This window comes from Azolla caroliniana, unplaced genomic scaffold (genome assembly GCF_043228905.1).
Source record: "Azolla caroliniana isolate FFs.n. ecotype wild unplaced genomic scaffold, voAzoCaro1.0.p SCAF_3, whole genome shotgun sequence".
In the NCBI taxonomy this organism is placed as follows: Eukaryota; Viridiplantae; Streptophyta; class Polypodiopsida; order Salviniales; family Salviniaceae; genus Azolla; species Azolla caroliniana.
In genome coordinates this window covers 23,499,330-23,515,215 of record NW_028230438.1, presented here as the reverse complement: position 1 = coordinate 23,515,215, position 15,886 = coordinate 23,499,330, and the positions used below count along the sequence as shown (strand labels likewise).

Below are 15,886 nucleotides of genomic sequence, written 5' to 3'. Positions count from 1 at the left end.
AAGCTCTATGATCTTCATATGAGAGACATCAATAATGTTGCCTCTCATTTGAATGACTTTGATGCATTATGGTCTCAATTATAGGCTCAAAACATGACTAAAGATGACGAGTTAACAATGAATGTGTCTTCCTCTTGTGCACTTTCCCTACCTCTTGGAAAAAACATTTTGGATTGTTGCTAGCAATCACATCTAATCTTGTATTTTGAATGGGTATAGTTTTTTCCTTTGAATTTAGTGATGGTTTTGCCCCTAGGGTCTATCATGCATCCTATGACATGGTCTTTACATAAAATTCCAACATTGATTCTTACTTTTCAATTTTTCATACTCTTTATGCTAAAATAATTTTTATCTTCAAATTAACATTATTATGCAGAAGAGTATGTAGCTATTATAATTTGTTGGAAGTTTCTATATGTATTGCGTTATTTGTTACATTGTAGGTTTAATGCATAGAGGACATGTAGCTTTAACATTTGATAATACATATGACAAAAAGTATCACCTTTAATGCAGGATAAATTAAATAACATGATTAAAAAAATAGAGTAATTGTTATATAGAACAAGTTTTTTTTTTCCAAAAAAAGACTCCTTCCGTTAGTTATAAAATTTTACAGATGAGAGTTTTCTATACAAAGTTCCATCTTATGTGGATGCCCACTGACTCAAGAAAACATATTAACATCACAATGCATGCATACACAAAATACATACTTTAATTGCGGGTGATGTGTATGAAAGTTTGGCTAGGGACATATGCCAAAGTGTAAGATAAATAAGTGAGATCGCTCATGAATAATAGGATAATTTAGGCAAGGACTACCCGATAAAAGGATCTAAGTTCTGCACATTTAAACTAATGAAGTATATCCTTTTTGGTTTAAAAAATACATACTTTAATGTTTATATACACACACGTACTATACGATGACAGAGCTATGGTAGTTGTCTGAGTCCTAACTTTTTCTACCCATATTCACGGTAGGAAAGTAGATGAAAAGAGCCTTCAATAAATCGAAAAATGATCATAACCTACATTCTTAATATTCCAAAAGGTAGAGGCTCCTTCTAATGTTAATAATACCGAGGTCATCCTGTTGTCATCGCCAGTAATCAGCTTATGTAGCAATCCTAAATAAAGGATAAAATCGATAAGTCTAGTAACCCACCCCATTATCATTCATTCTTCATTATGCCACACAAGCAACATTGATGGAATAATCTATACACTAGTATGTATAGAAGATATAGCTCTCATCTTTTGTCATTCGCTCATCATGTTGTAATCCCAACTAATATAAGCGGGGGATATTATAAAATATTCCCAATCTACTGCTGCTCTGCAACTAATATAAGTGGTCATTAAACTATCTGCCCATTTCGGTCAAATTAGTGGCCAAATTAGTGAAAATTTGAAGCTTTGGCAGCTTAAGTAGTTCCTGATTTACACACACACACACACACACACACACACACACACACACTCATACAAAATCAGTTACAGGGATGAATATGATGGCAGTATAAAGTATTGGGATTATACTGACAAGGAGAAAGAAGAAGAACGAGAGTGGGGGATGAAAGACATAATGCTTGATTTGGGAGGTGCCACTGCGGAACAGAGACTGGAGTACCTCCGGGCTGCTGCCAATTTTGGTGGGGGAGCAGTCCATCTGATCCTGCATGGCCGAAATCTTCTGAGCCAAGAGGAAGAGATGGGTTGGGTGGAGGCCCTCTCATACGCTTCAGATCATGATGCCGCACCCGGGAGCCTCCTCATCAAAGGCTATAGGTTCGACCTTTACGATACTCTGAGTATTCCATGACTGTATGCTGCCTGATATAGGGTCCAGCTCTTCCCAAGCCCCATCTTTGTTCATGTTTGTTTGGAGTCCCATGAAAAGCCAGAATAGAAAACCAGGTCATGAAAATAAAACAGAGCAAGAAGTTAAAGTGAAGAAGTCAAAGCAAGAATTTGAAGTGAGCTTGAGGTATTGGCTAAAGTTCCTCGTCTCCAAAAGCCGCAAATCCAACATTGCACTTAGAGTGATCCTGGTTTTCACCCACGCAGATCAAATGAAGTTCATCGCGTCTGCCGTCTCAAAGACAATCGCTTCACTTCGATCTGAGTTCAAAGAGGTCATTGAGATAGAAGACACCACTTTCGAAGTGGATGCAAGAAAGAGGGGTTCCGTCAAAAGTCTCTCTGAACGTATCTTTGGCATTGCCGAGGAAATGCTCCAAGGTGTTATGGTTTACGACATCTGCACACAGGTAAGTGGACATCTATCAAAGCATTTAAAGGCATCAAACCAACGAATCATTACATGGTCAGAGTTTAGTGGAATCTGCAAGCCTAGTGTAGATTCCATTCTGAACTACGATGAAGGTAAAATTGATAAAATATTAGAAGGAATCGCCTTGTCATTGAACGAGTCAGGGATCATCATATATGTACACAATAAAGCTCACATCGTTCTTGATCCCAACTGGTTCTGCAATAAAATCATGGGGAACTTGATACATTTTCCGAATTGCAAGAAAAAATTAGATATTACATTGGAAATTGATGGATTTACAAATCGAGGTTTCCGACAAAGAATTTTGGAACTCGTCATTGAAAAAGAAGTGACGGGGTCTTTGTTGGTAGATTTGATGGAATCAATGCACCTTTGTTGCAAGGTCAAGGATAACCTTGACATGTCAACTAGGGATGAGGATGAGTTCTTTATCCCAACCACGTTGACATTAAATCCCATCGAAGGAGGATCATTTGCCGGTATGGATCAACAACTCCAATGGAGACCCTCAAACATTGCAAGCCCTTCAGATGGCCATAATCCATTATATGTATATATGGGTAGAAGATTGGAGTGTGAAAACAAAAACCTCACCTTTCTTACACCAGGATTGTTCCCAAGGATTCAAGTGGAATTTAACAATGTTTTTAAAGAAGAGAATAAATTTGTTAAAATCAATCTTGGCAAAGATTTCATTTTCATCTCTGTTGAAAACATGGACATTATTGTGGTGTTCTGTAAAGCCAAATCAGACAACGTGATAGATGTCCTAGTTCGGGCAACAAATTCTAATACTCAACAAATGCACACAGAAGGATATTTAAACTATGTGCAGGAGAATGTGGTCAATCGTTTGATCACAATATGTGCGCAACCCACTGGCATCCAAGGGGTTAAGTTGATCGAGAGTGTCATCCGCCCTGACTCATTTCATGACCCATCAAAGGCTGAACATAGAGAAGATCAATGCATGGAAATAACTACATTGAAGGAAATGTTGAGGAAGCAACTTGAGCAAGGTAAGGAAGAATATCACATAAGTTGGGAGGAAAACCAATTATATCGGTACTCATACAACAAACTCCTTTGTTGATATCCTCGGCTCCAAGAATTACTCAGAGGTCGTCATGTCTCATAAAGCATGGCTTGAGGAGGTGAAAGCTATACTGTTGGAGATGGATGATGATGGCAATGGATATGGGGCCCAACATCAGAGTTTTCACCACAGTGTGACCGTGACTACCTCGGAATCATGTAGCCAAGATTTAGATATGCAGGACGATGATTGCGAGAGAACAGCAATGGCGGTTAAACGAGCCTTAGAGCCCAAATTTGATTGGATGGAAAAAATGATTGCGCGAGAGTTCTCAATCGTGCATAAGAAGTTGGAAGAAATACAGAGCAAGCTTAAAGGTATGAGGGAAGATGTGGTGAGCAAGGTTGAAAAAGCTGTAGACAAGTTCCTGAAGTTTGTGGTGGAGTCTGAAGCTGAGAGGCAGCTACCCCGTTTCGCCGTCCTTACTAGTGATGGTGTGAACAAAATAAGGAAGCTGGTGACTAAGATATCAGGGGGCCATATCTCATCATTGAGAATTCAGCTATGTTGCGAGCACACAAAGTCCCCGCACCTCGTAGAAAATCAACCCGGCATCACTATTACTTCTTTGTCAGAGGAGCTGGAGAAAGCCCTTCCATATATCAACGGTTTGGCGTGGATTTTGATTACAGTTGCTAAGCTTGGAATTAGCTCTGTGATTCCCATGGCAGGCGTTTTGATACCAGATTCACTTAGATCGGTAACAGAGGCAATGTACCCTATCATCTCCAATACTGGTCATAGATTCAGAGATGCCATGCCTGCAACCTCGTCATCAAGCATCCAATTCAACCAGGCTCATGTCTGGCCCACAATATTGCAGTCTTCTGAAGAATGGCAGAAATGCTTGGCATCCATATTGAAGGAGAAATACGGGGGTGCCACACATAAAATCATATATGATAAGTTCCTTCTCAGGCCTGCCACAGACAAGGAAACAGACGGTAATAATCAAGTCGCATGGCTATGTGACAAACACTATAATGGATGACACACACCATTCATTCCCTCTAAACTGAATTATGTCCTGCCCACAGAGATTTGACAAAAGAAAGGCAGTAAGTACATATCTCATTGCTTTGAAAATGTGCCTACTAGTATTTGGGCAAATGTTTCGATTGCTAACATCAATGTAATTTTGTCTTAGTACACAAGTATGCTTATGTATCTAAACAATAATTACCTTTGTGTTATAATAAAACGCTCACTCTTTTTGTACTTTGAATGGGTGAAGGTTTTTCCTCCCTTTTAGTCATCTTTTTGCTTATAACAAATTACAACATGATAGAAAAGTGACATGTATTGAGCAGTGTGTTATACACATATTCTGTTTATATTAGGATTTGTACATTAGATATGTTATATTCATAGATTTTGTGCTATGTGATCTAAAGGTGGGGTTTTGCATTAGGTCATTGGTCCTTATATCATTTCCTTCTTGATGTTTTTGTTGAGCTTGTGCTCATTCCATAGAGATTAGCATAAGTTAGAATCATAAAATAAGTGTAGCCAAATTCTTCTATGGCATCATACCAAATGCATGAGATGAAGACACACATTAACCACTGTGACCAAAGCTTTTTAAAAATATAATATCTTTATTTAGTTTTCAAATTTTAAATCAAATAATAATTTTCTTCCAAGCTTACCATTGTTTCAACATATATTTTGAAATGGCTGATCATCACACCGTTGCGATGACACATGTGCATGTGCTATTCTAGCAAGACCCTTGGGGACCTGAACAAAGGAGAGTGTGATGTTGTGGGGAGGACTTTTAACCTGTTCATGGATTGCCTAGAGTAAATTTTCCCTCTTTTTTTGTGGAATAACATTGTAATTATCGAAGATTTGATTCCAATCGGGCTAATGCCCAAGTCAAGGAAAGCTTTGCAATTAACCATTTGGTACTTTATTGTTTGGTATTATATTATTGGTTTCATATATACATGTTTACATCTTTGTGTTTGTCCCCCCCTTTCCCCTTTTTCTCTATATTCTATGGTCTACCTTTATACCTACCACATCACGACAATGCTAACAAATTGATAGTCCTTAACAAAAAGATATATCATCATCCTATCGGGTCAAGAAATTATCACATACACCCTTACATTCAACAATAATGGTTGGATTCTAGTGCAAGTAACTAGATATCAACAAGAATGTATATTTACTCGCATAAGATATTTAGAAGCACCACATACTTACTCTCCTTTACACTCTCAGTAGATACCTAAAACATTAAAAGGTTTGTCCTATTAGAGAATGGTGTCAAATAAAGGAAAAATTACATTTTCTTCTTTTTCTAGGTTCAACACTACACTAAACAACAAACTTTATGTAGACCCTTCACTTTATCTACATCCATTAATAGTGATTGGATTCTAGTGCAAGTAACTAGATATAAAAAAGAATATATATTTACTTGCACAAGATAGTGTGTGGTTTCTTTTTCTTTTCTTTTTTCTTCTTTTTTTTTCCAAAAAAAAAACTCCTTCCATTAATTATAAAATTTTACAAATGAGATGATTATGTACAAATCCTTGTAGGGACGATAGTGTGTGGTTTCTTTTTGTTCAAGTAACAAGATATCAAAAAGAATATATAATTAAGTGCACACATATATGATCAAGTACAGGTGAAGGTTCTTGTTTAAGATTGTGTGTGTGTGTGTGTGTGTGTATGATTGGTATTAGTTTTTAAATTGGAATCTATTATTATTCTTGTTCTCAAATTTAATATTGCCAAGGGGCACATTAAAATGAAGTGTTTTCCATTTCAAATCTGCCAAGCTATTCTCGGAGAAGATGGTACGATATCTCTTGTTGGATAACATTCCACCGGATATTCGATTTCGATGTAGGTTGACTATGTGTCTCACTTGCTTCAAGATGATGGAGTTATGGACCATGGTATGGTAATCGGATTAAAATCAGATATTGCCATTCCCACATATTATGTTGTTTTACTCCTTGGCATTGCTTAACTTATGGTAGAGCTTTCTCGATCTCTATGATGTGCAAAAACATATTGGACGAGTCTTTGATTTTTTCCAAACATTTGGTCTATGCTTCTTTGATTGGCACACCACTAGCAATCAGACAATCAGTATTTGGGTTTTCCCCAATGTGTGCTATATATGCCTCTAGACCAAGTCTTCTTGATTTTAGACTGTTGCGAGATGTTGCAAGTATCAGCTCGTCAAATTGTTTATTCATTGCAGGTTCCCTTCGGATATTTCTGGTAGAAACAATCTGATTTGATGGTGTGCACTTCATGCCAGTTAGAAACACAATGATTGGCCCATAGACATTCTACGCATTTCTTTTGCCACAATTCCATAAGAGTATTTTTGATGTGTTTACTGGTTACCTCTATCAACTATACAAAAGAATGGATGACCCACATAATCTGGTGGATAGTAGAGCCAACAACATCACCTTTTTGTCCATGGTTGTGTTCTTCGACCCAAAACTTTTCAAGGAGTCTTTTGATGGTGTTCATGTGGTGGGCAACAACTAGGTCATATTCCTTTGTGCTCATGATGAAGAGCTAATTCAATATGAATCACCTTTGTCGACCCATTTTTATGTTCATATGTATTTTTGTGTCCCACCTATAGAGGGTACACTAGAGGTTTGGTGGTGCAATTCAAAATATACGTTTCCCACAAGTGTATGTGGATGGGTTGATTTCGCTGACTCGTGTCCAATAGTTCCCATTCTCCTTCTAGCATATTTTGTGACTTTGTCATTGTACGAATCACTATGCTTTGTTGGGATTATTCTACGACATCTTGAATTTGGGCATCCCATAAGCCACTATTTTTGTCATCAAACTTTCCCACCTCATGTTGGTTGTTGTTGGACATCCTTCGTCATTGTGTTTGTTCATTGTAATGTAAGCAATTACAAGGTAATAGAAGGGGTTATCGATATAAGAATTCATCCATAACCTTGGGCATTTTGGCTCCAGAAAATTACATGGACACTATTTTTTTACTTTTGAGAAAGTTGCATATGTCCTCTATACATGTTTTTGTTCCTTGATGGCATCATCCAGTTAAGGTGGTATTAGTTTGCACCTCCACCCCTTTGTTGTTTTCTACAGAATGATCAAAATTACTCCTAAAAAAATCAAAACTAACTCTTTTAGCTCAACTATGTTGCACACATGTTATAAAAATTCGTGATGTGGTCCTAACATAATGTTATGCACATGCCCACACATATATAATAACATCATCATGCATTATCTCTTCCTTGTCTAAGGTGTTGATAAAGGATGAACTGCAATGTACATGATAGAGAATCAATAGCCAAGATTATTGAATCAAAAAAAGGTATATCAACTCTAGATTAGGGAAATGTATAACCCATCAAGCATATACCAACTATTAGTTGAGTTAGGAAGCAAAAACACCAAGTTATACAATTCAAATTCAAAAGCATGACCTAGAACACTAGCGATTAAACCCAATTGTATGGATATGGTGCTAGTCTCACCCCCACATTAGTAAAGCTGAAGATATGATATTCTACCCTACTAAGGAAGCCCTATGTTCTTTGTAGTGCTTGTGGCACAACCATGCAATGTGATCCGCCCTTGCATGGGTGGTTTTCTCATATATGGTGCTTGAGACGGAACTTCTCGTTGACGTTATGGTCGGTGAGACCTCCATTGTTTGCCAATACAGACGCCAACCTAACTTGCCATTCTTCCGAAGCCTCCAATATCTTCTATCTTATAATACTACGACGATTACAATCCTAGGAATTGTCTAATTTCCTCACTTTGAACTGGGGAATCAACCAATGGTTTGCTAGAAGAAAGGATGTAGAGGGAGCAAGCATGTTTTTGCCAACTTTAGCTGCCATGGCCAAATCACGGATGATAAAATTCACATATGGAATGGCTTTCTGTGTTGCAATAAACTAATTAGTTACAATAAATAAATATAAAAATAGACACAACGAAAGGATATTAAACAATATGAAAAGGTGCACTCCAAAAATAGGGTGCACCTATAACCACCACAATATCTCTCTGTGTGGTCGGTTGGTTGTAGAGAGAGACAAATTCTTCATTAATAAAAGTTTCTTTCTCTCCCCCTCTCTCCCTCTCTTTCCATCTCTTAATTCCTACATGGTATCAGAGCGGTGAAGGAGCCCAACCCCACCAAGAATTTTTTTCGCGGTGTCAATAACGAACGTGTGAATCAAAGAAACGTTTTTCGACCATGTCAAACACGGGACCGATAGCGAATGTGGCGGCAAATGCCGCCCAGGTATCATCTCACACTTATAACATTGAAAAATTGAATGATAAAAACTATCAACCATGGCGTATGACCATGGAAATTATATTAGAACAATATAATTTGTTAAATATCATGGATGGAACCGACGTGTGCCCTGACATTCATGACCCCACAAATGCACTCGATGTGCAAACGTGGATGTGACGTGATCTAAATGCTCGCTTAGAACTTCTCCTTCATATGGAGGACACACTTAAGCGAAGTCTGAGAACCTTGACTACCTCCAAAAAAATATGGGATAGATTAGAGGTTGACTACCTCCATACGGACGTTACGTCCCAAGTTGCCAATTTAAAAACATTAATAAATATGAATATGAATGAAAATGATGATGTTGACACATTTGTCAAAAATTGGAGACTTTGGCTTGATGATGTGATCCTTTCAGGACTTAGTTTGCCAAGTTCCGTTCAATCTGCCCTCTTGTTAGCCGCCCTACCCCCATCATGGAAACCATTTATAACCACAAAATCCTCATCAGTCAACATTAGTGTCCCAACATTAGTGGCATCAATCTCACAAGAAAACATATTTCGTAGGGCAATAAATCAACCCTCCTCATCTCACACCGCACTTTATATCAAACATCCAAAATACAATACAAAACCTTACAATAAACCTAGATCAACATACCAACCTACTAACTCCAAATTTTATTCATGAACCTCCAAATTTAATGATTCAAGAGATCATAACAAATTCAGGTTCCTTAAATCCTTTTGCAAAAATTGTCAAAGGAGTGGACATGAAACGAAAGATTGTTATAGGAATTCTAACAACAAAGGGAAAAGAACATATAAAGAAGACCAATCTTACAATGCATCACATGATGACTATGATCAAAATGATAACATATATCATAGTGACCAAAATTCCGATGAGGACAATGAAGATTCCTTCATTGCCTTCATGGCCCTGACTTCATTTATTCACTCTTCCACTTCAATGTGGATTCTTGATGTAGGTGCCACATGTCACCTTACCTCAAGAGTTGAATGGTTCAAAAACTATAAGCCCTTAGAACATCCTTTCCCGGTGAGATTTGGGAACAATCTTGACTTTAACCTGGTCCATTTCTCTTTTGGCCAAGTGCATTGATTGCTTATAAATTTAGACTTTGCTTTAATTTTACTTTTTGGTTTCAAATCTTTATTGGATGAATAAATTGTGCTATTTCCTTTGTTTAGGTTCTCCTAATGAATTGTATGCCACAACGGGGATCCTAAGTTGTTGCTTTCTCCTCTTCTTAAAGTTTGTACTAATGTTGGTGAGTCAATTTTCATCTTTCAATGGAATCTCAATTTACAGCTGGTTTGGTCTATTCAATGTTGACACTAAATCTTTTATAATTAGGAATGTCATTTCATCATGCACTATTTGCACCCAACCTTTCATCGTAAAGTAATGTGACTATTGACTTGAACTCTCCCAAAAGCAACGATAAAGAGGACTTGTCATGGCAGCTTGCAATACAAAAAGTGTGGGAAAATCTTATCCAAGAACAAAGAGAAGGTAGATTTGGAGTAAGAAATACAAATGTATTGTATATGCATACATTTGTTTAAGAAGCGTCATTTGTTAAGCACTTGGATTGTACCACAACCAGTTGTGAAGAAGAGCGCATCAACAAGGACATAGTATGGCTAAAGGACCTACAAAGAGGGAATGGCAAGAGACAAGAGGGCTAAAGGACATCCAAGTGTGAAAAGTCCATACCCTAAATGTAAATGCTATATAAACCACATGGTGGTGACTTTGTAAGGGTTCTTCCATTTATAAAGATCTCCCTATTAATTAAGAGCTAGAGGTTCCTCTCCTCTTTCTTGTAACCTTTAAGCTTAAGAGAGATTAGTGAAGTGTTTAGTTAGAGAACACTAATATCGCTTCCTTGTTGGTGTTAGACCTCTTAGCAAAGAGGGTTAATAACAGATTCATTACTCCTATTCTCTATATTCATTACCCTATTTTTTCTATGAGAGGGAGCTTGAGAGAGTGAGAGAGATATCATGCTTAATCATCTATTAATTGTTAAGTGAGTGTGAGGCTCGGAGGTGTCCGACAACCATCTTCGCCCGAATCGCCATCAAAAGGGTATACGCCGGCCCGAACTCCGCGAATGACATCAAGGAGTTAACTCCATCAATACATAGATCATACACATCTATTTGGCGCTGCTGCCTGGGATACGATCGACGCTTGAAGCCGACTTTGAGTGATCAAACACTCGTAGGCAACCCACTTAATGAGGGAAGAAATCGAAAGGAAACCATGTTAATTAAAATTTTCATTAAGTTAATTTTCTGTTTTTTTAGTTTTAATCCCCCCCCCCCCCCCCCCCCCCCCGCACCCCCTTAATCACCCAGACATTAGCAAGCTATTCGTCCGGTTAATGCTAAGCATTGTTGAGATTTAGCCGTTGCAAGGAAAAAATCACCGCGATTCTCGCTGATTACGATCATCCTACGGGCCACGAAATAGCCGTTGGCGCCAAAAAATTCAAATTTCCCGCTCAAAGTTCATCGAAAGATCACCTCTGCTACATCAGCAGGAAATCCTGCTATAACTTAGCAGACATTATGTCCTAAACACATCCTTTCTGGGCATGAGGCATTGATGAAAGCAAATGATCTCTTTGGTGGATTGTCAAGTAGTGTGTTGCCTTCATTGCCAATTGTCCTCGACGTTCTCCGTCAATATGCTCGAGAACATCTGGGACTTCAACTACAGGTTTTCTCTAATTTCCTCTAGTGTAACTAGCTTAGTGTTCAATTTATTATCTGAGAAATTGTTTTACCTAGAATTTGACTTATTTTTCATGAAATTTGGGTGGGAGATGTGATTTGGAAATGCCATCAATGATATATATTAGACATTTTATGATACCAACCAATGGATTAGTCTAGATGATCTAGGAGCATAGATGAAAAGGTGTTTGAAGTGGACAGCCTTCATTATGAGATTAATAGTTGAAATCTTCAAAGTAGGGGAGTATATCATCAATGGCTGAAGTGTTGGCAGAATATGTATGGAAATTGGCAATGGATGCAGAAATCCGAATCATAGAGAAAACAAAACTAGAAGCTTGGTCAATTGGTCTCTATGTTGGGAGGTGATTAGAGCACGATGGGTTTGAAAGACAGAAGTACAAGGCTGATGGTTCCCTAGAGAAGTGCAAACCATAATATTAGCTCAAGGCTACACACAGATGAAGAGAGTGGAGAATATAAAAATGTTCGCTCTGGTAGGTCATCTTCAAAAAGTTATGTTAGAAGCTTCTGTGGGTACAAATGGCCCTGTGTACCATGTTCCTCAGACTGATGCAGAAGTCCATGCAAAGAGGATAATGGACCATGGGCAGTAATCATTCTTTATGTCTGTAAACATTATCATAGGAGCTCTTTTTTCTCTCTTTCTCACTTTAGTCTGTTGGCACATCTCCATCCTCTCTCTTTTTTCTTAGTCTTCCTTTCTTTTGCAGAACTGGTGACAAAAAAGTCAAGGAAAAAGCTTCCCTTCCTCTCTTTGATTTGCCCATGTGTGGGGTGGGGGGTGTGGGTGTGTGTCCCTTGAGAGCAATGACTGGGTTCAGAGGTTTGTGTCCACACGTCCAAACCTTTTTGAAAATGTTACACAACCTTGGAAAACTTGTCTAGAAAACCCGTACTAGTTAGTCAACACAGATAGAGGAAGGGGGAGGGAGGGCATATGTTTGTTTTTTGTTCATAGACAAGTAACTTCTAAAGTGCCTCTTTGATACAATATATGCATATTTATCTCACAGGGTCATGACCATAATCTACGGCTAATACCAACTAATGATGACATGCATCGTATTGATCTCATGACTATAATCTTTGGTTAGTAGCAACAAATGGATTTAAAAGAAATGGTTCATCAAGAAATGTACCAAATGTTTTATCCTTTTGTGTCTTCTAAATCCGCCTTATCATTTGAGCTTGGAGGATGGCTTGCATGAATGTGGTGACCTTAAAAAACTCAGTCTTGTTACTTACAAACCGTGTAACAAGTGAGAACACGCAAGGCACGTTACATTCGTAGCTTTAGTATGGTTGGATGAACTGTGTATCAACCATGGTTTCAAAGTCTCATTGGAAGAATGAGGGTAGATGGTTACCAGTGTTCAGAGATTGATCGTTTAGCACCATACCAGATACTTTACAAGCAATGAAGAAAATTAGGTCAAAGGATGGAAGAAAAACATTAAAAAAAATCTCATCCTCTCTGCGTTGGAGACCAGAAATCTCCAACCAATTCATAATCCATATAATGCTTGCGTTTTGAAATTGTCATCCATTTCTCTTGCCCCCCCCCTGTCTTTGGAAGTTAAATCTCTTTCCCAGGATTATTCAATGCTTCTTGTTGCTTTGTATATTGGGAATCATCATTGGGTAATGAAGCTCCATTGAATTGAATATCCAGTTATCTATAATGGATCTGGTAAGCAGCTAAAGCCCAAATACTAATTCCATCTTCTTCTTCTTCTTCTTCTTCTCCATGTCCACCATGCTGCCCAACATGATACCTGCATAGGGTCTTCTACTGTCTTCTTCTTTTTCTGCTCAGATTAATTTCCTTCACTTAAACCTGTTTTTCGCCCATCAGTTGATACGCGATCACGATGTATCCTCCTCATCCACACTGCAAGATGTTCATAGCTCTTTTACTCACCATTCCAATCATAGCTGCCTCTCTACATCTCATCCTCATACCATGTTACAGTGCCACCACAATTCCTGACCTATTATCAATACCTGATCGCAACACCACCATAGCTACCGCACAGAATACGAACGTCCAGATCCTTCTTAGTCAGGATGGGTCCTTCACATGGCAATTCGTACCATATCAAAACAACACACAACGACTTCTCGTCATCCTAAGCACCCTCTTCAACACTACGATCGTTTGGATTGCCAACAGAGACCATCCTGTCTCGCCCAACGCAACCCTAAACCTCATTTACCCTGACCGACAGATCATACTTCAAGACCACACCTCAATTAGCACCACCATCAACAGAACCTCTGCCAATACTTCTATTAATGCTAATTCTTCTACCAGTGTGGTTTGGTCTTCTCCTCCAGGAATATATAGTGTCCTGATGAATAGCACGGGGAATCTTGTGATGCAAGACGACAGGAACTCCACCCTCTGGCAGAGCTACGATTACCCTACAGATCTTATCCTCGCAGGACAGGCCCTTAGGCCTAACCATACTGTCACAGCACGCCTGTCACTGGATGATGTTTCCACTGGGCATTATGTCCTCAGAGCTGAGCCTGGTGGCCCTGTACTCTATGCAACCTTCGATCAGCAACAGACCAATATACCCTACGAGCTCATCACTTATGCACAAGGCGCTGTCAGTAACCTCACCATGGCTTTGCACTCTGCTTGCAACCGCACTGAGGTGATTTATAACGCAGATGGATCAGGGGTTACTCTAGAGCAAGAAGGCTCTGTGATTACTCCCCAGTGTCAAGCAGAAACTGAAGGGTTCACAATTCATGGCATCTCTTTTAGTACCCGTTTGGGCGGTTCCGGCTTCCGATATCTGCGTCTCATGCCCACAGGTGACATAGACTCCTTTCTCCTCTCTGATAATGGCCTCCAACTCGACAATGAACTTTTCAAAGGATTCTTCAGCACCTACTGTAAGCTACCCTCCTACTGCAGTGTAAACAGCCTTTGTAGCTCTGTCCAAACTTGCAGCTGCCCAAGTCTCTTCACGCCCTTGGACTCATCTGATCTTCGACAGGGATGTCGCCTCACCACTCCATTGAATTGCAGCATAGCTACGGAACATCAATTTCTGGAGGTGCCAGGGGTGGATTACTTTGCCAATACATACATGGAACCTCAGTTTGTGATGAATGCCCAAGAATGCACTAATTTATGCTTGCCCAATTGCTCTTGCACTGCAGCCTTTTACGACAACAGCACCCAGGCTTGCCATCTATATGACCAAGTTCAGACCATGCAATCTGGTGCTAACCCCAGTGTCACCGCCTACCTCAGGGTCGCACACTTACCTGTTACACCTGGTGTTTCTAATGGCAATGGAATCCCCAAGAATGTCATCATCGGCCTAAGTGTTGGGTTAGGTGTTCTGGTCATTGGCCTTGCAATTCTGGGAGTGTTCATTGGTAAAAGACCAGCAAGGAAGGCAGTGGAGTATCCTGATTCAGAAGAAGAGGCTTTCCTGGAAAGCTTACCTGGCTTGCCTCCTAGATACTCTTACAAGGAGCTAGATGCTGCCACAGAGGGGTTCAGCAAGAAGCTAGGAAAAGGGGGTTCAGGTGCCGTTTACGAAGGCCTTATCCTACCTCCCTCCACTCATCGAAATCAGAATCATACCATTAATGTGGACACCAAGAGCACTGGTGCAATCAAAGTAGCAGTGAAACAGCTCTCGGTAAGCCACTTTTTGTATATATATATATACGGCCACACTAGTTCCGGTTTTCCTAATGTCATCAATCCAGTTCTCTGAATCACTCATATTACTTACACTTTTTTATGTGATTAATCCAGTTTTCGGAGCGGGCAACCATTGCAGCATCAGGGAAGAAGCAATTCAGAACAGAGGTAGCTGCACTGGGCAGTCTGAGTCACGTCAATCTTGTCCAGCTGAGGGGTTTCTGTGCAGAAGGGACTCATCGCCTTCTCGTGTATGAATTCATGGAGAATGGTTCTCTGGACAGATGGATATTCCGAAATAGCCCCCGTAGTGTGGAGGAAAACAATAAGGACCAAACGCATATCTTGCCATGGGAGGTGGTTTCTTGAGTTGATTGATGGAATATACAACAGATCTTGGATGGCTGAATTTTTGTCTAGGAGTAGAGACATATAAGAAACAAGGGGAGATTTTAATATCTTAGCAAAGGTAAACGTTCAAATGGTGAGGAAACTATAGCTAGCAAATGATGGATCTGGTATAGAGGATCCATATACTAAAGCTAGTCGGTCTGTGAGAAAAGCTGTTAATAGCAGCAATGTAACAGTTGTTAGAACAAAATAAACACAACCAAGTTGTGAGAAGGTTGTTAGACATCAATAGAAAAAAAGGTTGCAAAGAGTAGAGGTTGTTTATAAGTAGTAGCAAAAGTAAAAGTCTTTATAAAAGAGGTTGGTATAG

The 15,886-nt window shown here is 39.2% G+C and overlaps 1 protein-coding gene across 1 annotated transcript; it reads left to right on the top strand.

Annotated features, from left to right (window-relative positions):
* Positions 1 to 12,532: 12,532 nt before the first annotated feature.
* Positions 12,533 to 15,534, top strand: LOC147866692 (G-type lectin S-receptor-like serine/threonine-protein kinase SD2-5). Its single transcript, XM_087317519.1, has 2 exons — positions 12,533 to 15,160; positions 15,280 to 15,534. The coding sequence occupies exons 1-2, from the start codon at positions 13,364 to 13,366 to the stop codon at positions 15,532 to 15,534; spliced, it is 2,052 nt and encodes a 683-aa protein (XP_087173645.1). The 5' UTR covers positions 12,533 to 13,363.
* Positions 15,535 to 15,886: the final 352 nt, after the last annotated feature.